We start from the raw sequence: 22,087 nt of genomic DNA, 5'->3' as shown, positions 1-22,087 counted from the left end.
AAGAGTAGGAAACATTTTCCTAAAGACAGAGTAGCTCAGCAGTGGCGCTACTCGGAGGTAGTGGGTATATTCAAGCAGAAGGGGACTCCTGAAGGGGCAGAGGACAGGAGCGCTCACATTCCAGCCCCATTCAGGAATCTGCTCTGAGGGCCTGCCCAGCTCCATGGGCTCTGGCCTGATTGTCCTGAGCGTGTGGGGTGCTAGAGAGAGGAGTGTGTGTGTGGGGGGTGTGGGGGTGCCCCCATGACAGCCTTGTTCCCATAGGCCCAGCTGGGCATCTCTGAGCCACTTGTTTCCTCTTCACCTTGTTTCCCCATCCCTTCTCCTCTCTGTCCCCAACCCTCTGGACTCCTCAAGGGCCGCTGCCTGGAATCCTTAAGGGGTGGGGGAGCAGGGGCTGTTCCCTGGGGTCCAGGTCAGCCCACAGCCCTCCTCAGCCCCCCACTGTTGTCTCCTGTGTCTTGCCCTCCTCGCCTCTGCCTCTCCGCAGCCCCCCAGCTTCTCTGCACCATTACTGTCACAGAGTCAATTCCCTGGAATAATCACATTTTCCGGTCGGCTCCCTTCTCCTTGCCAAACACGATGCTGGGAATCCTGACCAGCCCGGCCCCAAGAGGCTTCTCCAGAGAAGCAGGAGCCTTGCGGGGAGGGCCGGCCTAGCACCCTCTCCTTGCTGGGGTCCAAACAACACTGTTCCCTGGAAGGGGCAGGGGATCTGGGGGAGAACAAAGAGAGAGAGAGAGAGGCTTTAGAGAGCGTCTCTAAATTCAGCTGGAGCTAAATTCTGTCCTCTGCGGCCCCTACCAGTCCAGTCCCCCAAGCTTTGCTCTCGCACCAAGCACTCCAGCAGCCCTTACTCAGTACCTGGAGAGAAAGCACAGATTCTCCCTGGGGGAGGCTTAGAGAAAAGCCTCCTGAGAAGGGATTGGCCCATGATGTGAGCTGCGGTGGTACTAGCCAAATTTAGGGACTCCCACAGAAAGGGTTCAGTAAACGAGGAGGGCCCGAAAGTGGAGAATGTGGCATTGGGAGTTGGGCAGATCTTGCTTTAATCCTGGATCTGCCATTTCGTGGCTGTCACATAACATCTCCGAGCTTTATCTGTACAATGGAAACAACTTCATGTGATGCTTTAAAGATGAAATGCAGGGGTAATTCATCGCACCTGTGACTTTTATTACAAATTATAGGACTCCATAAAGCAGAGATAACCAGCCATTAAAAATGTATGGTATCAAAAACATGGTTATTAGTTTAGGAAGGTATTCAGGACATAGTAAATGGAAAAGCTAGTTTTGAAAGAAATTTTGTATAGCAGAGTTCTTCACCTGGAGTTGATACCCTGAAATTATCCACGGAATTTAGGGAGAACGTGCATTTTTCTGAGAAGATAGATAAAAGTTGCCACATTTTCAAAGAGATTTGTTACCCGTTAGTTTAATAACTACTGGCATTTATATAGCATGATTCCATTTTTGTTTTAAAAAAAGAAATAACTAAAACATTGAAAATAGGCTGGAAACTCATACATCCAAATATTAATAGTGTTTTCCTCTGGATGGTGGGCTGACAGGAGATTACTTTTTCTTTTTGCTGAACAGTCTTTTCTACAAAATACAGTCTGTATTACTTGTATGATTAAAAAGAGAAAGGGTTTGATTTCCAGTTGTCAGTTTTGAAAGGATAGCTTGGATAAATTCACTTAACTTCTCAGCCTCAATGTCCTTCGGTGGCAATAACTTCACAAGGTAATCGTTGGGGTAAGAACGTCTCTCCAATTTGTGCAGAGAGGCATTCTAGGGAGGGGGGGTTCCCTCTGGCCTCCCAGACGGGTAGGATGTCAACATGCATTCAACAAATATTATTTACTGCTGCCTTCTAAGTGCTGGGTGCTCTTCTGGCTGCTGGGATAAAAAGGGAGGGCCCCAGGAGTTAGGGAAAAAAAATCCAATTTTAATAAGCATACTATTTAGAAGTAATCATGTTTTTAGCTTTGGTGTCCTTCCTGCCGGCCTTGATCCTTTGCTTAAACAAATACGTAGTTAGAAGTCCTGCACAACGTTATGTCCTAGCATTTTCTGTGCCATTAGAAACCCAGTGCGTCTTACTGGTGCGCACTTTAGAGACCAGTGGGAGGAGGTGCGCAGGCGATGGGAACTGGGCGCTGTGGCCCGTGTGATGGTTGCCCTGTCTCCCCCGCTTCCGCAGACAGCGAGCTGGTGCTCCCGGACTGCCTGCGGCCGCGCTCCTTCACCGCCCTGCGGCGGCCGTCGCTGCGACGTGAGGCCGAGGAAGCGCGCCTCTCCGTGAGCCTGTGCGACCTCAATGTGCCGGGCGCGGACGGCGACGACACCACGCTGGCCGCTGGCTGCCCCATCCCGCAGAACTCGCTCAACTCTCAGCACAGCCGCGCGCTGCCAGCGCAGCTCGACGGCGACTTGCGCTTCCACGCGCTGCGCGCCGGCGCACACGTCCGCATTCTGGACGAGCAGACGGTGGCGCGCCTGGAGAACGGGCGCGACGAGCGCGCACTCGTCTTCACCAGCCGGCCCGTGCGCGTGGCCGAGACCATCTTCGTCAAGGTCACGCGTTCGGGCGGCGCGCGGCCTGGCGCGCTGTCCTTCGGCGTCACCACGTGCGACCCCGGCACGCTGCGGCCAGCTGACCTGCCTTTCAGCCCCGAGGCACTGGTGGACCGTAAGGAGTTCTGGGCCGTGTGCCGCGTGCCCGGGCCCCTGCACAGCGGTGACATCCTGGGCCTGATGGTCAACCCCGACGGTGAGCTGCACCTCAGCCACAATGGCTCCGCGGCGGGCATGCAGCTGTGCGTGGACGCCTCGCAGCCGCTCTGGATGCTCTTCGGCCTGCACGGGGCCATCACGCAGATCCGCATCCTCGGTGAGTGCCCCCGGCCACGTGCCCGCCTCCCCCCAGGTGCACCCCGAGGCTGGTGCCTCCAGACCCAGCCTTCCCTGGAGGAGGGGTGTGTCTGGGTAGGGGGAAAGAGTGCCCACCCCGCCCTTCATGGGGTCTAGTTAAAGAGTCACAGACACTGAAGATGAGATCTGGGTGGGACTCAATTTATCTAGTCCATAGTTCTCAGATCTTACCAGATAAACCCTGGAGAGGGGGAGAAAAGCAGGGAACATTGAGTTTCACGCTCAGAATCTGATTCACCCACATTCCCACAGATACGTAAACAGTTCTCTTACACATTGCTCAGTGGCCATTTAAAAATGCGAAAAAAGAAAATTGTTTCCACCAGCAGCGAACTTTTTGAGGCTCAGTTTCCATTTCTCCTAAAATGGGAATAAAAGTCCCTGCCGCTAAGGGTGGTTGTGTGTCTAAATAAGAAAAAGAGGTTGGTATGTCAGTAGCCAGGAATCTCTGCAGGGTGGTGCCTAGATTGGGGGTCTGTGGGGAATCCCCGAGCAGAGGGCCTTGGAGGAAAGGGGGTTGCAGATATCTGGGCCTTCCTGGGTTTGAATGGACAGAGTTTGAATGGACTGGGTGATGCGGACTTGTGTAAGCCATGTTTTCCAGAGTGTTCTGCAGGATAGGTGTCCATTGAAAATGGGTCCTTGGGTCCAAAATGTTTGGAAGTACTGAGTTTTTAAAAAGAAGGCGAAGGCTTCCCTGGTGGCGCAGCGGTTGAGAGTCTGCCTGCCGATGCAGGGGACGCGGGTTCGTGCCCCGGTCCAGGAAGATTCCACATGCCGCGGAGCGGCTGGGCCCGTGAGCCATGGCCGCTGAGCCTGCGCGTCCGGAGCCTGTGCTCCGCAAGGGGAGAGGCCATAACAGTGAGAGGCCCGCGTACCGCAAAACAAAAACAAATAAAAAGAAGGCGATTCTTTACTGTAGAACTTCTCAGAGCCTTTAATATACAATGTGAACCTATAGGAGAGGGTAGTGGTGGTTACGGTGTCCAGCTTTTCCAAGCTCGTTTGACCAGAAATCTTTTTTTTTTTTTTTTTTTTTTTTTACGTGTATCTTCAGGAACCTCTGTTACCCCAGAGTGAGCAGGTGTTCATGCTTTCCAGGTGCTGGTCTGCTCTGCAGCAGCATTAGACTCACTCGGAGAACCTACTACAGTGCAGATTCTTGAATCCCACCTCCAGAGATTTTGATTCTGTAGATCTCGGATTAGTTCCTGGGCATCTGAGGTTTTTTTTTTTCCTCAGCAAGTTTGCTTAGACACATTTGGAGACCCCTGGGTCTCATAGCCCCTGACCTAGACCTCACCCCAAGAGGCTTCATAGGCAAGATAATGTGTGTATGTGAGTGAGCGTGAGTTTACACTGTAAGATTGGCCTACTGTGTCTAGGCACAGGTGAGAAACTAAATGTATGCGTATTTGTGTATGTAATGCTGCTGGTGATTGTGAGAGTGTGTGAGAGTTTTGTGAAATCAGATAAAATCAGTGGGGACTTCCTCCTCTGGAAAGAGACCAAATGAAGATGGAGTGTAAAATAAATTTAAAAAGGAATGAAAAGAAATGGGGCTGGGGTGCTAAGAAGTTAGGATTGCGGGAAGATAAGTCAGGAAGGAGGTGAAAAGAAATCAGGCTAGATGAAAAGCCATCAATCAGTAAGGAAAGAAATTGGGGTGAAAATTCAGGATGGAATAAAAACAAACCGGACTGGGGTGCAGGAAAAAAAAAATCAGGTTGAGGTATAAAGATATTTGACTACATTCACCAGGAGACACTGTTCCTCAGATGAAGGAAATACCATAATGGCAAGGTACTCTCTTGCCTCAGCACCATCTAATAATAGATAAGTAGCTTTCCACTGAAGCTTCTGTTGCCCAAAGAGGCTTACTAGACTGGAGCAAAGGAGAAGCTTAAAAACAAAAACAACCCAGGACTTAAATGTCCCCAGAGGGAAGTAGGTCAAGGTGGGTGTTGAAGAATAATCATTCAGAATTTAATCTATGCTGAACAGAGTGCTCCTGAGCTGTTTGGAGAATTGGGCATCTCAACTAACAAATTGGTGTTAGGGGACCCTGACTGATTTTAAAGGAAAAACAAATCAGTAACAATGTGTGAAGGATAATTATTTACCTTATAGAGGAATGCTTTACTTTGTTGAAGGCCTAAGTGAAGTAAGAATGGAAAGATATTTCCTTCACTCCAAAACTACAGTCAATTTCATGCTTAATGGTGAAACAGTAGAAATATTCTTATTAAAGTCAGGAATATGATAGAGATGCCTTATAGTATTGTTCTGAAAATGTTAACCAGTGCAATAAAGCAAGAAAAGCAAATAGGAGGTATGAATTTCTGAAAGGAGATAATAATTAACTTGAAACCTGTTAACACTAATGAGAGAAATCCTATAGACAGCTAATGAATATTCTTAGAAGCAGTGACTATTAAATGAATTAGAATGAATAACTAGTAATAAAAAATATCTCGGGGCTTCCCTGGTGGCGCGGTGGTTGAGAGTCCGCCTGCCAATGCAGGGGTCATGGGTTCGTGCCCTGGTCCGGGAGGATCCCACGTGCCGTGGAGCGGCTGGGCCCGTGAGCCATGGCCGCTGAGCCTGTGGTCCACAACGGGAGAGGCCGCGACAGTGAGAGGCCCGCGTATCAAAAAAAAAAAAAAAAAAAAAAAAAAAATCTCACTGAGCACTTATTTATGTGTAGAGCATTATGTTAGGGCCTGTGGGAGATTTACAGGTGAGTCAGACTTCCTGCTTTCAGGAAGCTCAAGGTTTAAGTAGGGAAACAAAGATACGTTCCTGGGCAAAGAACAAATAATTTCCTGTCCTCTTGTGGTTTTTTATTTCCGTGCATGGCATGTGTGGCTGGTCAATGCTAGATAGAGATATGTGGTTGTCGGTGGGTGGGGTGGGGGGGTGGGGTCAAGGCTGTCTGGAGGAGGGGGTTGAGGATAGCCCCAAGAGACTCCCTGGACAGTTAGCTCTTTGAAGGCAAAGGCTCTGTCTGCCTCATTCCCAGTTTTATATATACACAGTGTCTGGTACCTGGTAGGCTCTCAGCAAGGACTTGTTGAAGGGAGGAGGCAGGGAGGGATGGAAGGGAAGAGGAAAGTGAGGGAAGAAAGGAAGGAAAGAAGGTTGGGCAGATCAAGTGTGGGAGATGGTGTGGGGTATTTCAAAGGTGCCAATGCAGAGGAGAAGGGGGGTGATAGCATGGGGCTCTGACTAGGACGGTGAGGCTAGGGCTTGAAGGGCCATGCTAGGTGGGAGGAAGGCGACTTTGTTCTCTGGCATGGGAAACCTTGAAGGTGAGGGAAGCATGGGGAAGGGTGGAGGTGGGATTCTAGGCAGGGGGCTTGTTTGGAGATGGCAGATGCAGTAACACCAGAGCATGATGCGTGTGGCCCTCCAATTTGTAGGCGGGAACAGAGAGCTGGGGCCGGGTGCTGAGCCAGTCGGTGGAGTCCCACCCTGAGCCTTATGGCTGGGCCGTGTGGTCAGGCTGTACCACCCATTTCTCTCCTGGGAACCTAACAGAGGGGTGGAGATTCGAGTTTCCTCCCAGTGGGCCTCTGAGTGGCTAGTGTGTCCCTCCCTCCTTCCCACCCTTTCTGCAGGCTCCACCATCCTGGCAGAGCGGGGCATCCCATCACTCTCCTGCTCCCCTGCCTCCACACCAACCTCGCCCAGCGCCCTGGGCATCCGCCTCTCTGACCCCTTGCTCAGCACATGCAGCTCTGGACCTCTGGGGAACTCTGCTGGTGGTAAGTAGGCTGACCCCTCCAGTTCCATGGTGACCATGCCAGACCTCTCACCCTGAGTACCACATCCCCACCTTCGCCTTGGCTGAGGCAGGCATGCAGCCTCTGTATCAGGACTGGGCCCTGGAGGAGCTGGAGATGGGTCCAGTGATCCCTGGTTGAGTGGTGATTTTCCGGGGTGTATCCCATCCTGTCCCCCAGCTGGGCAGCTTTCTCCAAAGGACTTCTTTAGCACAGAGAACACCAAAGGGTAGCTCAGGAGGGGTTTTCCTTAAATGGTTTTGGGCCCCCTTCCTTCCTCCATCCCTCCCTCCTCCTCTCAGTGCCTCATGGACACCCTGGCCCCTGGTCTGGGCACTGAGGGGCCAGAGGTGGGGCTGTCCAGAGTGTATCCTCTCCTCTCTTGTGCCCAGGAAGTTGGGTGGTAGGTTAGACAGGCGGATCCTGATAAATGGAGGGGGAGAGGCCAGGAGGCTCTCTTCATGAACCTGGGACCAGGCTGGGCCATGTCTCCTCCTGACTGGTTTCCCCTTGCCCCCAGGGACGGCCCCCAACTCACCGGTGAGCCTGCCAGAGTCGCCAGTGACTCCAGGCGGGGGCCCGTGGAGCGATGAGTGCACTATTTGCTATGAGCGCGCGGTGGACACGGTCATCTACACGTGCGGCCACATGTGCCTCTGCTATGCCTGTGGCCTGCGCCTCAAGAAGGCTCTACACGCCTGCTGCCCCATCTGCCGCCGCCCCATCAAGGACATCATCAAGACCTACCGCAGCTCCTAGCCCGTCGTGGTGCCCTACCCCTCATGCCCACCTCCTCAGACTCGGGCCCAGCTCCACCTGAAGGGCAAGTCAACAGGGCCCCTTCTCGTCTTCCTCATTTTGGAAATTCTTTTCCCTTCTCATTAAACATGGGAAACAGCCCCTAAAGGTTTGGGGAGGAAGGGGTATCAGGCAGGGAGGTGGGGGCAGATCCCTGCACGCTGAGGGGCTAAACTGGGGTCTCAGCTCCTCCTGATCCTTCCCCATCCGGGGTAGATTCCCAGGAGGTCCTTCTAGCCCTTGTGGCACCTTTGTGAGAATTAGAAAGTGTGTCCCTTCCTCTGGGCAGATGTGGCCCTGAGCCCAGACATGTGGCTTGGCTGGTGGAGTGTGGACTTGGACTTCAGCCTCCCATTTTCTCCCTCAGCCAACTGCCCTTGAGCAGTGCACAACCTGTGCAACAGTAGCCCTAGGCAGGCAGCTCTTGAGCTGCTGCCTTACTCTCTGACCTATACCTACCTTCTCCTTCCTTTCTTCCCTGCCCCTTGGGCCTGGAAGTCAGGGGTAAGAAGGCCAGTGGATACCTCTCATCCTGGGCAGGCTGCAGCCTCCATGTCATGTCCATCTCCCACTCACCCTGGATGGGTGGACAGACAGGCTACAGAAACCTCCAGGTTCTGGGTCCCTAGTCCCCTGGCCTGGTTGAGATGTGGAGGGCCCCTTTCTGGTCATAGCCTGTCTGCCCCAGTCATCTTGCTGGATGCTGCTGCCTAGGGGGCAGCCCCTTGGTGTGGGCTGGAGAGCAGGATCTGTCTTCTGTCAGGCTCTCTGAAGAACAGGTTTGCAGCTACCCTCTGTGACCTCTCCTCCTCCATTTCAGTGCTATTCTGGGCTGGGCTGATACTCATAGAGGCTGTAGCATCCCCAGGAGAGGGCAGGGCCCTGGGTTGGGAGTAGGGGGTTCCCTGGAGTAAGAACAGGCTTTTTCCATATTTTAATTTATTTATTTATTGGGTTTGTAGGAGTTATTTGGCAGGGGTCGGGGGGACTGAATTCCCATCCCCCAGACCCCTAGAAATGCTGTCCTGATGGGCGGGGTGCCTGGTTAGAGGGGTCAGCAGAGGTAGTCATCACTCAAAATCTTCCCCGGACTGCAGCCCAGAAGTCCATAGCCAGTTCTGCTTACCATGAAGTAGAACTCCAAAGGGGCTGAAGTGGGAGGCCTTCTGATAAATTGTATCCATTTTATAGAGAGGGCAGCAGAGCCTCTGCAGTGCCCTGGGACTAGGGGTTACCCCAGAGCCACAAAATGCCCTTCTTCTTGGGCTGGAGCAGGGTGATCATAATTGGCTCATTTTACATCACGAGGCCCAGGAGTTCCCTCCTCCATAAGGACATAAAATGTTCTGGGCAGGCTGAGGGAGGGAAGGCCAGCTGGCCTCATCATTGTAGGGGTAGGGAGACTGTTCTTAGGCTCTCCGGTCCCAGAAAAGAGAAGGGAAGGGGATGGGTCCCAGCACCTCTGGGTTCTTAGTCCTGATGCTGGGGTGAGGGAGTGCCCCCCGCAGCTGCTCTTAGGTTATAGTCATCTCAGCCCTGCACGCCCTGTCCTGATAGGCCGTGGCTGGGGCCAGCTCTCAGAGTCCTGGCCTAGTCTCCCCCGAGCCTCCCAGCCCTCGGCCCCCTCAGATAGTTTTTTACGCCTGTCGGAGACTGCTTTGCCGTATGGCTGGCAGAGCATGCGATTCTGGACCTGCCCACTGACCAGTTGTGTGGCCCTGACCAGGTCATAGCCTCTCTGAGCCTCAGCTGGCACCTCTGTAAAGTGATTGTTGGGGTCGTGGGAGGACTTTCCTTGTGACTCTCGGGGGTTCTCTGGTGGGGGCTGCTATGGGGTGGTGTGGTGGGACAGCGCAGGGAGGGGGTCAGGATGCCAGGAGGGCCCTGTCTGCACCTGCCTGGCAGGGAAGCCACAGTCCTACCATGGGTCTCTCCTCCCCACTGACCCTGTAGACCCCTTTTGTGGGAGGAGGGGGGTGAGGTGGGGCTGGTGTGCCCCCACCCAGTCAGGGGTCCCCTCTCAGGCAAGGAGAGTTCTTACATGCAGGGGCTGTGCAGCCTGCGCGCCAGGGAGAGGAAGCCACTGTCCTGTTGTCTCCGCTAGCCTGGGGGTAGCTGCGGCCTCCTCTGTGAACTTGGGTCACCGTGACTGATTGTGAATAAAGGTGATTTCGTACCAGCCTGAGGGCTGTGCTGCGCAGTCTGGAGGGCTGGGGACGGAGGGTGGGCGGGTGGGTGTGCAGGAGGGGAGTCAACAATCAGGAAAGACTCCCTGGAGAGAGCAGGGGAGGTGGCTGGAGCGTGACCTGGGGCTTGGATAGTAGGAGCCAGAATGCCAGGTGAGCCTCACTGTAAGCTGAAAGGGAGCCGCTACCGGCCCTCGGCGGCGGCGGCCGCAGGTCCCTGGATCCGTGATGGCAGGAGCAGCAGGGGTCCATGGCGCCCCGAGGCTGAGCCGGCTCAAAATCCGGTGTGCAACCTTTGTGGAGGGGCAGCGCCACCTAGGGGCTAGAGGATGGCAGGCGCTGTGCTGAGCTCCCCGGAACAGGGCCTGCCCCGTCTCCCACCCCAAGCCCAGACCTGGACGCTCAGCTGCTGCTCCCACTGGCCGGTGCGGAGGCCTATGCCAAATGAGCGTCACAGCTAGGCAGAAGAGGGAAGCCTCGGTCAGGGACCTTCGGAAAAACTTTCTAGATGGGCTGAGTACCTCTGGGTGGCTGTAGAAGCCGGAGTGCTGGATGGGGTCCGGGCACACGATGTGGGAGTTGAACTCATTTGGCAGGCTGGGCCTCAGAGGGACATGGGATGCTTGCCTTCCTCTCTCCTGGGAGGATGCTCTAGCTGCCCAGCCTCTGCTTGGCCTTGAAAAGCCATGGGCTACTCCCCACACCGGGACTGCCCAGCCCTGCTTCCTGGAGTCCAGCAAAAGTAGGGGAGGGGCGGGGCTGTAAGCTGAGGGGCCATGTAGGCCCACTGAATGTGGCTCTTTGGCCCCAAGATCTGTATCCCTCTCTCAAAGCCCTGGCCACTGCCCAGAAAGCCTCCCAAAGGTTGGGGAGGGGTGGGGGGGCTTGAGCACGCTTCTCACCAGCAACAGTGGGAACTTACCTGTCCCCCCACCCCTCCAGTGTCCTCAGAGGTACCGGACCCTGCAGTTCATGTTTCATTTGGGGCGATGTGGCTTTTGCCACTCAGCTGGATATGTTTTCTTGTGGCAGGGAGAATCAGGAGGTGATTCTGTGCAGTTAAAAAGGCAAAAACTTTATTTAGTTTTCAGGGAAATACAAGATGCATGTAAACATAAACAAAATACAAAAACAACCCAAATCTTACAGTCTAGAAGCATGCCAAGACAGAGTATTTTCTGCAGACCAAGGAATCCCGTCAAAATGATAAAGGACACCTGGAAAGCTGCAGGTCAAGGGGCTGGGTCCCTTCCCCAAGGACGCTGCATTTTTGTGATGAGAACAATTCAAAAAAAAAAAAAAACACCCACTATTAAAAATATTAGAAACATGGAGAGAGTTTAGCACCACCATTGATCCTGGAAATTTTTTAGCACTCAAATTGACAGCACTGGATTCACTGCCCTTCTCTTAATTTTCTCTGCTGAGGGGGAAGAAGGAACAACCTCCTTCAGACCCCACAGATCCCACTAGGAGCCGGGAGGGGTGAGTGGACACCGTGAGGAGTGCCCCAGAGGCATCCAGCAGTTCACATGCAACCATGCAGTGCATGAACCCACGCTTCACGAACCTGCCACTAACATCTGCCTCGTTCAGAAGTCACCTTCATGCAGACCTCCTGTAAACTGGCCCTGAAACCCTTTTGCCGTCCTGTGTCCTGGATTTAAAGAAAACCTGTTGCAGAGAACAAGCTGTAGATTCAAGAATGGTGGCTCTGTTTACCCTTCTTTCTCTGAAATGCTTAAGAGCTGTATGCCTTGGTCACAGGCCACTAAACATGAGTGCACTGCACTCCATCTTCTAAGTTACACCACTGAGGCAGGCTCAGCAAACTGAACCACCACAGGCATCAGTAGAGACACTTAAGAATAACTGGTGTCAACAGAAGAGCAAACGAAGTTGTCTTCCTCCCAGATATGCTTGATGATGTCTGGACCCCAAGGTTCCAGTTTGGGGGCGGTGGATCCCTACTACATGACCCATTATGGTCACTGGTCTCTGATTCGAGCAATTTGAGAGGCTAGCTCTGGATTGGACAAAGGGAGGTGGGCAAACCCAGCCTGGAACCTGAGAGATGGATGAATGTTCCGGAGCCAGGGCCTCAAACTCAAAGACTGGTTTGTTGCTGGCAACTTCCCGCTTTCCACTAAGTAAATCAATGACCATTAAGAACCCGCTGGGGACCCAGCTTGTGGCCCAGCAAGTAGCTGTTTCCTGAGGCCAGCTTCTTCTACAGCCAAATCTTGGGGCTTTCGCAACCTGTTCTGGCTGGACCCTTGGGTGTCGAATCACTAAATTCCCTCCCTACCTGCTCGCTTCTTCCTGAAACACTCAGAATAGACTTCCTCCTTCTTTCTAATGAAGACAAAACTCCAGACTCCAAACCCTCTCTCAACCTTCTCATACTCTTCCCTTTCTGCCTAGCAGACCTCCTCTTCTGGAAGCCTCCTTCTTGGGGAAGGGGCGGTAAGCCCCAGACACCCCAAAGACGCGCACACTCATCTCGCCGACGTGCCTCTCACTCACCTCCAACGTGCTCGATCCATACTTTTGCTTTAAAACGATAATTCTTCCTTTCTCTCTTGCCTCCTGAGGTCCAGCCCATTAGCTAGGATGGAAATGGGAGCAAAGGAGGGACCTTCATCGTAGGGACCCATTCTCTCAGGCCACTAAGTTCTGGGATGGGAGGAGGGGGCTGATTGTCAAGGTCAAGTGCAAACTCAAGATTAAAAAGACAGGCTCCGGGAAGGGGGATGGCATGGTAAAACCAACATTGTAGGCAGCTTGGGACCAAGGCCCAGGAAGACAGAGTCCTCTACCCAGTCTATAAGCACCAGTGTGCCCAACTTCTGGCCTGAGGACCCAGGTGCACAGGACAAAACAGGAGGGATGCTAATATCAGTGGGGCTGTTCTTCCTGAAGTGCAGCTATAGGTCACTGACCCTGTTCCGTCACTGGCTCTGATCACAGAGCTTGAGAACCAGGGGCTGCCCCAACCAGAGATCATGATTTAGACAAAAAGTTCAGTAATGTCAAGGGGGAGTCCTCCACATGATTCCCATGAAGCATTCCGTCAGGCCTGCAGTCTAGACCAGGGGTGCTGACGTACACGCACGGTTAGGTCCACTGAGCTCACTGTGACCAATTTCTCACCCCGACCAGCCTGATCCACCCTCAGCAACATAAGAACTGAGGGCCAGCTGCTCTCATGACCTGGGGATTCCCACAGTGGCGATATGCACGGCAAAGGCTGGGAGTCAGCCTACTAGAGACACTGTGCAGGTGGCAGCCCCACCTGACTGCCTCGGCACTTCCACACCCAGTGGCGGCACCTTTCCACATCTTCATTTTGGAGCCTGGGACGATGGCCTAGGCTGCTTCTGCTAGATCTGTTAATGCCAGTGTGAAGTTTCCAACTAAATACTTAATAAAATAATTACCAAAAAAAAAAAAAAAAAAGACACATTGCACTCTCCAGCCAGAATTACACGTGTGAATAACACATACACTTGCTGCCAGAAGCTGCGAGTCCTTTGGGGCCTGCCCAATGCCAAGGACTTGTTCAATGGAGACAGCTTGCCCAGAATTTTTTTTCCTCTAACCCCATGTTCTTTAGTTCAAGTGGGAAATGACCAACACTCTCACATACGCACTCGAATGCACACACACACACACACGCACGTGCGCACGCACACACACACTCTCTCTCTCTCTCTCTCTCTTCCTCAACAACACACAGCCCTCAAAAAAGTGAGGGAATCTTAATTCTTTAGCACTGTGGATGGTTCTCTTTCCAGAGAGCTCTGCATTGGGATTCTTGAAGATTGGACCTATAGACGTATACACTCCAAGGAGAGCCACCCCCCACACGGGGGCACGGTCCCGCTCTGGGCGCCAGGTTCCTATTTGTACAGAAATTCACCAAACGGGATGGAGCAGCAAGCGTACAGTACTGGAGGTGGAGGGGATGAGCCCGCAAGGATGTCCCTGTCGCCCTGAGGGGAAGAGCTCCCAGGGCTTGGACCCAGAGACTTCCCGTCCTGTCCCCTCTCTACTGGCACCCAGGTAGGAGGCGGCGGCGTGGTACCTGTTGTGGGAAGTTCTGTCTGCAGGGACCTCAGCAGGCTCCTCCGACGCTTCTCCAAGACCTTCTGGGGACTGTCGGGGTGTTGGGCAGAGGCAGGGCTCACGCCTCGCTCGGGCTGAAGTCATTGAGATGAATGGGTGGCCCTGGCTCAGCACCAGGCCCAGCTGTAGGCTTGTGGGAACTGGTGCGTCACTGGGGGATGCTGGGCTCAAGGCACCCACATCCCTCCAAAAGGGTTTGATTACATCGAGGGTTCCTGCCCATAAACTGAACTTGAGGTTACGTAGTTTTAGAAAGACTCAAACATACATCATAAGGATCATGGCCCAAACATCAAGAGATTGGCGTGAGAGGGCTGCTGAGGGTTATTTTGGGGACAGGTCTTTCTGAGCAGCTGGCTGAAAAACAACGGAAATGAAAACAAGGAGCGGTTCCTGGAGGCCCTTGCTCTGTGCCTGGGGCTGGGGCCCCGGGGAGGCCAAGTGCCCCATGCCACTTCCCTGAATCCCTCTCTTCTGGGTGGACAACACCCAGCAGAAGGGGATGCCCTCTGGCGGGGACCCCTGCCATCTTGCCAGGGAAGGGGGAAGGGGAGGAGGGGTTAAAAAAAAAAAATCAATACCCAGGTCATCTATAGGCTCCACAGCTACGACTCCTTCCAGGAGCCCCACCTCCCCTAGCGAGAGATGGGGTTGCTGGCTCTCCCGCCACTGTCCCAACAAGCCCTGGCATCCCTCTTGATAATATTGCACTTTTCCTGTCTCTCAGATTGTTTTCATTTTCGATTGAGAATGCAAAGTATTTGGAGCGGGTAGGGGAAGTGAGTAACCTTAAAGAAACAATATATTAGTTAAATACAAAAACAGGAAAAGTAGGGGTTACTTTATCTTTTTTTCCATAAAAACAAAACAAACTACCAAACCAAGGTCTAAACTTAAATAGTTCTACACCTATTCTGCAAATACTAGTAACATGAAGATAATGCTTGACCGAAATTCCCTTGTCTTTTTTCCTTAGATGATAATAGTAACATGCCTTGCTGAGGAAAGCAACGGATATAAATGCCAGTAAAATATGCTGCTCTAACATCTGAAAGTGATTAAAATGATTCTATATAATGCCTTCGTCAAGATGGCGCATGGAGGAGGAAGAAAGAGGACCCTGTGAGGCTAGGCTGGGGGTGAACGGGGCTGAGGGCTGGCCAGAGGGCCCAGCCACAGCGGGGGCAGATGGCACACCTGCTGTTCAGGCTGCGCCCTCCAGCTCCCTCTTGCCACCCCCGGGTCCCTTGGCCTAGTGGGAAGAGCATGATGGGGCCAGGGAGCCCAGCCAGGCCCCTGTTACAAAGTGGGAGAGAGATGAAGACATCTTTTTCCCTTGTAATAAAAGAAAAAAGTCTTTAAACTGAAAGAAAAAGCACCAAATGATGCATCTTCGGGCATTATATAAACCTCAATAATGACCTCAGAAGGGCTCATTTTGATTAAAGTTGCAGTATACAGCAATACAACGTCATTTCACATTTTCAATCGCAACTAATGGAAAACTAGGTTTGGACACTGCTGAGATTTCTTTCTTTCTTTCTTTTTTTTTTTTTTTTTTTTTTTTTTAAACCTTTTTTAAGTCCGATCTGGTTTTCCTCCAGATGGGTCAGAGCCACAGACCCCTCCCTCCTCTACCTGCTGCCAGAAGTACCCTCCAACATCACAAAGCAGCTCAGTAGCTCTAGGGAAAAGCCCTCTTGCCCTGGGCAGGGCTAGGAGTCCAGAGGCACAAGGCCTGGCATCCCCTGGCCATGTCTGAGAGGGACTGGCGTGCACCCTTCTTGCTTCAAGTATTAATATTCTCTTTGGGTTTGCAGGGTTTGTGCTGTGCTGTGAGTAAGGGTGTGGTGGTGAGGGGCAAGGGGCGAAGACGGGGCATGGCAATCCCTGTTCACTGCCCAAAGCTACATGCTGTCACCAGGTGGCAGCATTCTCTACTTTTCCTGGATGCCTGAGCAACCCCCAGCCATCCTTAGGGCTGGATGTCACATTGTAAACACGATGACCACACTATCAACTCTAGCAGGGGTGGGGAGGAGTGCAGGGGTGGATGCAATGGGGAGGTCTGCCATTAACTTAGCTATGTGACTTGGGGAAAGCTAATTCCTGTCTTTGGGCTGCAGTAACAGGAGGGTGTGGGATGGAGTGACCCTGAAGGTCACTTAGAATGACTCTATCACTTAAGGGCACTGGGGATGAAGGAGAGAGGGTCCTTGGGGGGCTGGGAAAACATCTGCCTTGTGGGTGGTGGAGAGTCCCACAAGGCAGTGCAGTGAGGAAGGGCAGGGAAAGGCAGGCTCCGGGGAGCACTGTGGTCCAGTCCGACTGAGATGCTCTGTGCTTGGCAGATGCGTCCTGCACTCCTTCCTGGCCTGGCTGGCGTGTCACTGATTGAACTGGCTCAGTGCAGACATTGAGGAGTGAGGCCGCTGGGGCCTTCCCCCTGGAAGATAGCTACGTGGAAGGTCCTTTAACCCGACAATCACTCTACTTTTAAATTTTATTTTAAATAATCATAAATTACTTTTTTTTTTTCTTTTAATAAATATGTGCTGCTTAAAAATGAGAAAAGTATATACTGCATCTTTAAGTAATGCACTTTGCTCTCTGGGTTTCTTTCCATCCCACCGTATTAAAGTGCATTAATTAAAAAATAATGAACCACTTCTTTATCATTATTGTTCAAATAAGTCCAAATAATATTAATATGAAGACACTACAACACTACCATTAGTACTGCAATCTAGCAGATAACTCAACATCCTGCTCTATTTAATACTGTCCAGCAGAAGAAAATAATAACTAATTTTAATTTTAAACAAACAAAACAAAAAGAAGCAACATCTCACCACGGCCCTTTCAACATAGAACGGGAGCAGTTTGCTACGGCTGCCAGGCGTCAGTGTACGGCGAAGGAGGAGGGCGGGGCGGCTGGGGGCTGAGGGCACGAGGCGCGGGTCCCCCGCTGTTCTTCAGGCATCATACGCTGCCTGGCGGGGGAGTGTGGGCCGAGGGAAGGCCTTTCCTCCTTAGTCCAGGATCTGGCAGCTGAGTCGGGGGCAGTGAAGCCTGATCTGTCCACAATCAAAGGCACGTGTGGAAATCCACTCCCAGTGAAGAGTGAGTCCTTGGGGAAGCCGGTTTGGCCTCTGAAGTGTCGACTGAAAGACACCACCCAGAGTTGACAGGGACGTCATTCTCTCCCTTCTCTCTTCGCAGGGGCACTGCCCCTCGGAAAGACCAGACTGGCTCCTGGCCCCGGGGATCTCCGTCTCCTCGGGCACCTGCGGCATTGCTTGCAGGCCAGGGGGTGGCTGGTGGTGTCCGCCCAGCAGGCTCCCCTTGCCCAGGGTGAGGGCGATGGCTGCTTCTCCACAGCCTTCACATAAGGCTTCGGGCCCTGCCCAGGCAGGAGAACGTACGCTGCCCCTCTCCTGAACACCACCCTCCTCCCTGCTGAGGGTTCTGCCCTGCTGAGGTTGCACAAGAACCAGGAGAACAGCGTCTCTGCTTTGTCACGGCTGGGACCGGGGCTCCTCCAGCCCGAGATCCCTCTGGCAAGCACCGGTACTGTCCACACAGTGGAAACCAAATGAAGCGACTTTGGCTTGTGGAGGGAAGAATGCAAAACACAAACCAAACAACCTCCCCACAAGAGTATGATAGAAAGGCCATGCACTACCCATCCCGTCCCGTGAGGCTGACCGCCCTTGGGTCCCCAAACAACTCCTAAAATAAGACCAAAACCCAAGGCCTGACATAGAAGGCCCAAAGCAATACACCTCTCCCCAAACTTGCAAAAGAACTGCCCACCCAGAAATATCCAAAATAAAGTCTGTGCAGACTGTGAAAAGACCGACAGCTCTGCCTGCCCTCTCTGTCAACACTGGGGCTGGGGGTCCTCCACAGGGGTGCCCCAGGCAGGGGAGGCTCTCTCTTCTCAAGGCCAGCAGCAGTGACGGCTAAGAATGGTGGTCCTTGCTGGCAGCTGGGGAACTGCTTTTTCTTCAACTAACAAGACACAGTGGCCTGGCCCAGGGACAGCCTGAGCTCACAGGAGATGCCTCCAAGCCCCGGAGCCAGTGGTATCTCCTACCACACCCACCCGTGGCAGGCAGCAGCGATTCCTGGGAAACCAGCATAAATCACAAACATAGATTAAGGATGATACAAGGGCTACTTCCGGGGCTACTACAAGATGCCAGCAATGGAAACCAGGCTAGGCAGGGGCAGGGCACGGGAGGCCCGCACAACCACACCTTTTCCAGATTTGCAGCCAAGGCACAAATTGGGGTTTCCTACGTGGCCTGTCCCAAATGGTGCCGAGTCCATCAGCAAAGTCCCCAGGGTGCACATGTGAGGCTCAGCTTTCTTGCCTCTGGTTCCAGGCCCAGGACACCCCTGCCCCTTCCACTCCCTGCTCCATGTGGGCCCCCGCCGGACCCTACCTTCCAGCTGGGGGCCAGCCTGGAGGGGAGTGTCTTCGAGGTCCCACATTCTGCAGGTTTAACGTTGTCCTCCCCACCCCCTCCCATTTTCCCTTTCCCTTTTGTCTTATCTCACAGCTCACCCATACTGAGGCTGGAAGGACTTCGCCCCCCCCCCCCAACACCCCTCATTAGTTCTTTTTCTCCAGGTAGTTGGAGGGCACCCAGCCTTTGAAGGGCTTCACCCCGTCCAGAATCTGGCAGTACCACCAGCCATTGGGGTTCCTCTCCAGGACCTCCATGGACACGCCCTCCTGGAAGCCCGCCGTCTCCTCGTCCCCCTCGTAGTCTGCGATCGAGACGTACACGTCTTTGAGGTTGTTGTGGATGAACTGGGACTTCTCAATGGGCTTGGGGCGCACAGGGGACACCGGGATGCCGTTGCGCTGAGTGGGCAGCAGAGGAGGGTCCGAGCCCTGGCTGGCGGCCCGTTCGACCAGGCGGCCCTTGGCTTCTGCGGCTGCCGAGCGGGCGGTGCTGAAGGAGGAGTTCCGGCGGACGCCTCGGAGGCCGTCGGTGGCCGTCAGCGACTCATTCCTCCTCAGGGCACAGGACAGGTTGCTGTCCTTGGGCGGTGGGGACACGAACACCGACTGGGGCCTCACGGCCACCTGCCGCACGCCATTTCTCATCTTCACCGCCCCGGCACCCGAGGTCTTGACGAAGCCCCCGGGAGGCTTGGAGGGGATGGGCGGCGTGGCCCTCTTGCTCTGGTTGACAGTGTTCAGCGCTTGGACCCGCTTCTCGATCTTTTCCAGGCTGTCTGACTTGCCCTCGTTCTGCTTGCTCTTGGTGGCCACTGTGTCCAGCTCTTTGCCAGGGGGGTCGAACTGCTCGTTCTCACAGAGCACCAAATAGTGGGAGGGGGCCCAGCCCTCCAGCTCCCCAAACCTCACGTACCACCAGCCACTTTCCAGCTTCTCAAGCACCTGCACCTCCACGCCTGCCGGGAAGCTGATCTCCGAGTCCTGGACCTTTTGGTAGGCGCTACATGTCGTGTAGGAGGTGGCCTGCCCTTCCCACCCCTTCTTGGTGGGACACGGGGGTGTGGCAGCAGGGAGGGTGATGAGGTCGGCCGAGCCTCTCCTGGAGCCCTCACTGGGACCCTCGAAGGCCATCTGGGGGGGCAGCTCCGAATCCTCGCTCTTGGAGCCCTTGAGGCCACCGCGGAGCTGGCCAGTGGGCCTCAGCTGGCGCCGTAAAGTGCTGATGTCCATCTTCTCTTGACTCTGGGACTCTGTGCGGTTCAGGAACGGCTTGGGCCGAACTGATGGCTTGGCCCGGGCACAGGAGGTCAGCCCAGTCTTCAGGTCAGCATCCTTCCTCGCTCCGACCTTGGGAGTGCCGCGGATGCCTGCGTCCGAGGCAGAACGGGGCTTCAGGTCCCCACTGTTCTTGGACAGGGATGAGGAGGAAGAGGAGGAAGAGGAAGAGCAGGTGGTGTTGATGGTGATGGACGAGGAAAAGGAGGCCGAGGAGTGGTTCTTCCCCAATTCCGCCTGGGCGTTCTTCTCTGCCTTGAGCTTCAAGAGCGACGACGATTTGGGGGAGCCCGATTTGGGGGAGTTTTTCCTGGCAAGGGACAGCGGGGAGCCGCCTGGGGAGTCACTGTCCCGGGAGGAGCGCCTGGCCGACAGGGCATCCTCTGCACATGCCCGGAAGCCCTCGTTCTCATAGATGGTCTCCTCCTCCAGGGCCACGTCCTCTGCGGATCCGCCCACCTTGAAGCGGGCGCGCTGCAGCGAGAAGGCGGGCGAGGGCCTGCGGGGCTGGCCGGGCCGCCTGTCCCCCGAGCCGCCGTCCTCTGCGGGCTCCTCACTCAGCTCTGGCTCTGAGTCGAAGCCAAAGGCAGGGATGTCATACTCGGGCTCCTCGTACCTGAGCCTCGGCGGGGAGTCCTGGCTCTCACCAGCGCCTGCCAGACCCTCCTCGGCCTCCTTGGGCTTGCTGGGTGGTGCCGGTGGGGGCACCTTGGGCCGCGTCAGAGTGCTCGTGCGGCGGCTCAGGTTGGGCTTCTTGCGCTTATCGATGTACGACGCCGGGGCCCAGCCCTCCTTCTCACCGATCTGCACGTACCACCAGCCACCCGAGTTCTTGTCGATGACCTGGGGGAAGGGGCAGACAGGCCAGTGAGCTGGGAGGACCGCTGGGGCCCTACCATGTGCCAGGGTGGGAGCTTCACCCTTTGGCTCTAGGAGACATTATCTTCATTTCCCAGATGAGTGAACTGAGCCACTGAGTAAGTGGCCCAGGACCCAACGTAGGAAGTTATGGGCCGGCATGCAAACCCAGGTCTCTGTCATCTCCTGGATGGCGGGGCTCCCACTCTCCAAGGCCCCTCTCTGCTGCTCTTCCAAGTCTCCTCCAACACCCTGGTTGAGCTGGCCTCCTCTCCAGACCCTCACTTCTCCTCCCGCTGAGCTACTACACTTGGGAGATGCACTGTTCCCAGTCCCTACAAAACCCCTCTCAGCACGGACCCATACGTACAAAAGACTGCCATTCCACCACTTCCATCCTCTCACCCCCACACTGCTAGGCCCTCCCTCGGTGACCCTGGAAAGGGTCTCTCAGGGCAGAAGAGAATAGGAGGGTGTGGGTGAGCGGAACCTGGAGGTAAGGCTGAGGCCGGACCTCCCTGGTTTCCCCATTGCTCATGGTCATTTCACTACACGTGGAATCCCACTGAAATCCTACCAGCCGAGGAGATTTCTTTGAGTTGAATGGCTTCCTCGGGGAAGGCTAGGGCCTCTCAGTCATTTCCCTGTTAGTATAAACTCATTCAAGGAGCTTCTTTCTTAACTGCTATTTGAGACTGGAGAGAGCCCAGGAGTGTGGTTGCTGGCTGTACTGAGGTCCGTTTGGATCGGGGAGTACAAATGGAAGAGGCAGTCGTCCTTCCATGTGTGCAGGTTCCGCATCCCTGGATATGGAGGGCCAACTGCACTACGATTTTATATAAGGGCCTTGAGCATCCCAGGGTTTGGGTGTCCATTGGGGGTCATGGAACTAATCCCCCACGGATCCCGAGGAACAACTGTAATTTTGAATGGTGGAACACTGCTGGAGGAAGAGGTCCCAGGGAGGGGAAGGGAAGCTTGAAAGCACCGGCACTGGGGGAAGAGGGGCAAGGAAGGAAGGGAGGATAGAGACCACCAAAGGCAAGGTCTGCCGGAGGCCAGCCCTCTGCAGCCCCCGCCCTGCCTTGGGTGCTATACTCCACCCTTCACTTTGCCCACTCCATACTCAAAATGCACACGTGGGTAGATCCTAAGTATGTCAGTTCTCTTATATTATGAGCTTCATAGGCTCTTCTGGAAGCATAAGCACCACTGAGAGAATGATTTATCTTAGAAATTTAGTTCTAAGTTCCAGGCATGTGGTTTAAAACATTCACATGGGGGATATCACCTCTTCAATGGGCAGAGACTGCCCAATCACTCTTCTGATGGTTTTACAGGTATTAATTGGACTTAACTCCATTACTACACAGAGCCACTCAAGAGAAAGATCTGAGCCACAGATCTTCTGTGGCCCCTGGAGTGCCGTGTTCAGCGCTGGCCACAAAGTGGGGTTTCATAAATGCTAGGAGACTGGCTGGGAGGGAGCAGGAGAGGGTCTACTACCCATTTGCAGAGAGAAATCATCAAAACCTGGGGGAGAAGTGACTGCATCAAATGTCAGGGGTGCCTGTGGTGTGGACATGGCCAGAACTGGGGTCCTCAGTGCCTTACTCCGGCTGTCTGGACTACATTCTCCCA

General features: G+C 54.0%; 2 protein-coding genes across 16 annotated transcripts in view; one reads left to right on the top strand and one right to left on the bottom strand.

Annotated features, from left to right (window-relative positions):
- The window catches only part of NEURL1 (neuralized E3 ubiquitin protein ligase 1), an 84,849-nt gene extending 75,146 nt beyond the window's left edge, over positions 1-9,703 (top strand). For all 5 annotated transcript variants that reach the window (XM_059054348.2, XM_067024752.1, XM_059054349.2 and 2 more), the window contains 3 exons: positions 2,209-2,898; positions 6,560-6,706; positions 7,245-9,703. In XM_059054348.2, coding sequence (XP_058910331.1) covers positions 2,209-2,898; positions 6,560-6,706; positions 7,245-7,483 — 1,076 coding nt within the window. In that variant the 3' untranslated portion in view covers positions 7,484-9,703. The remainder of the gene's footprint in view (positions 1-2,208; positions 2,899-6,559; positions 6,707-7,244) is intronic.
- The window catches only part of SH3PXD2A (SH3 and PX domains 2A), a 245,703-nt gene continuing 232,070 nt past the window's right edge, over positions 8,455-22,087 (bottom strand). For 6 of the 11 annotated variants that reach the window (XM_067024745.1, XM_067024746.1, XM_067024748.1 and 3 more), the window contains one exon: positions 10,768-20,431. In XM_067024745.1, coding sequence (XP_066880846.1) covers positions 18,458-20,431 — 1,974 coding nt within the window. In that variant the 3' untranslated portion in view covers positions 10,768-18,457. The other 5 variants (XR_010838836.1, XR_010838834.1, XR_010838833.1 and 2 more) reach the window with 5 other exon arrangements.

This window comes from Kogia breviceps, chromosome 2, assembly GCF_026419965.1.
Source record: "Kogia breviceps isolate mKogBre1 chromosome 2, mKogBre1 haplotype 1, whole genome shotgun sequence".
Lineage (NCBI taxonomy): Eukaryota > Metazoa > Chordata > Mammalia > Artiodactyla > Physeteridae > Kogia > Kogia breviceps.
This window is presented reverse-complemented; position numbering and strand designations above follow the sequence as displayed.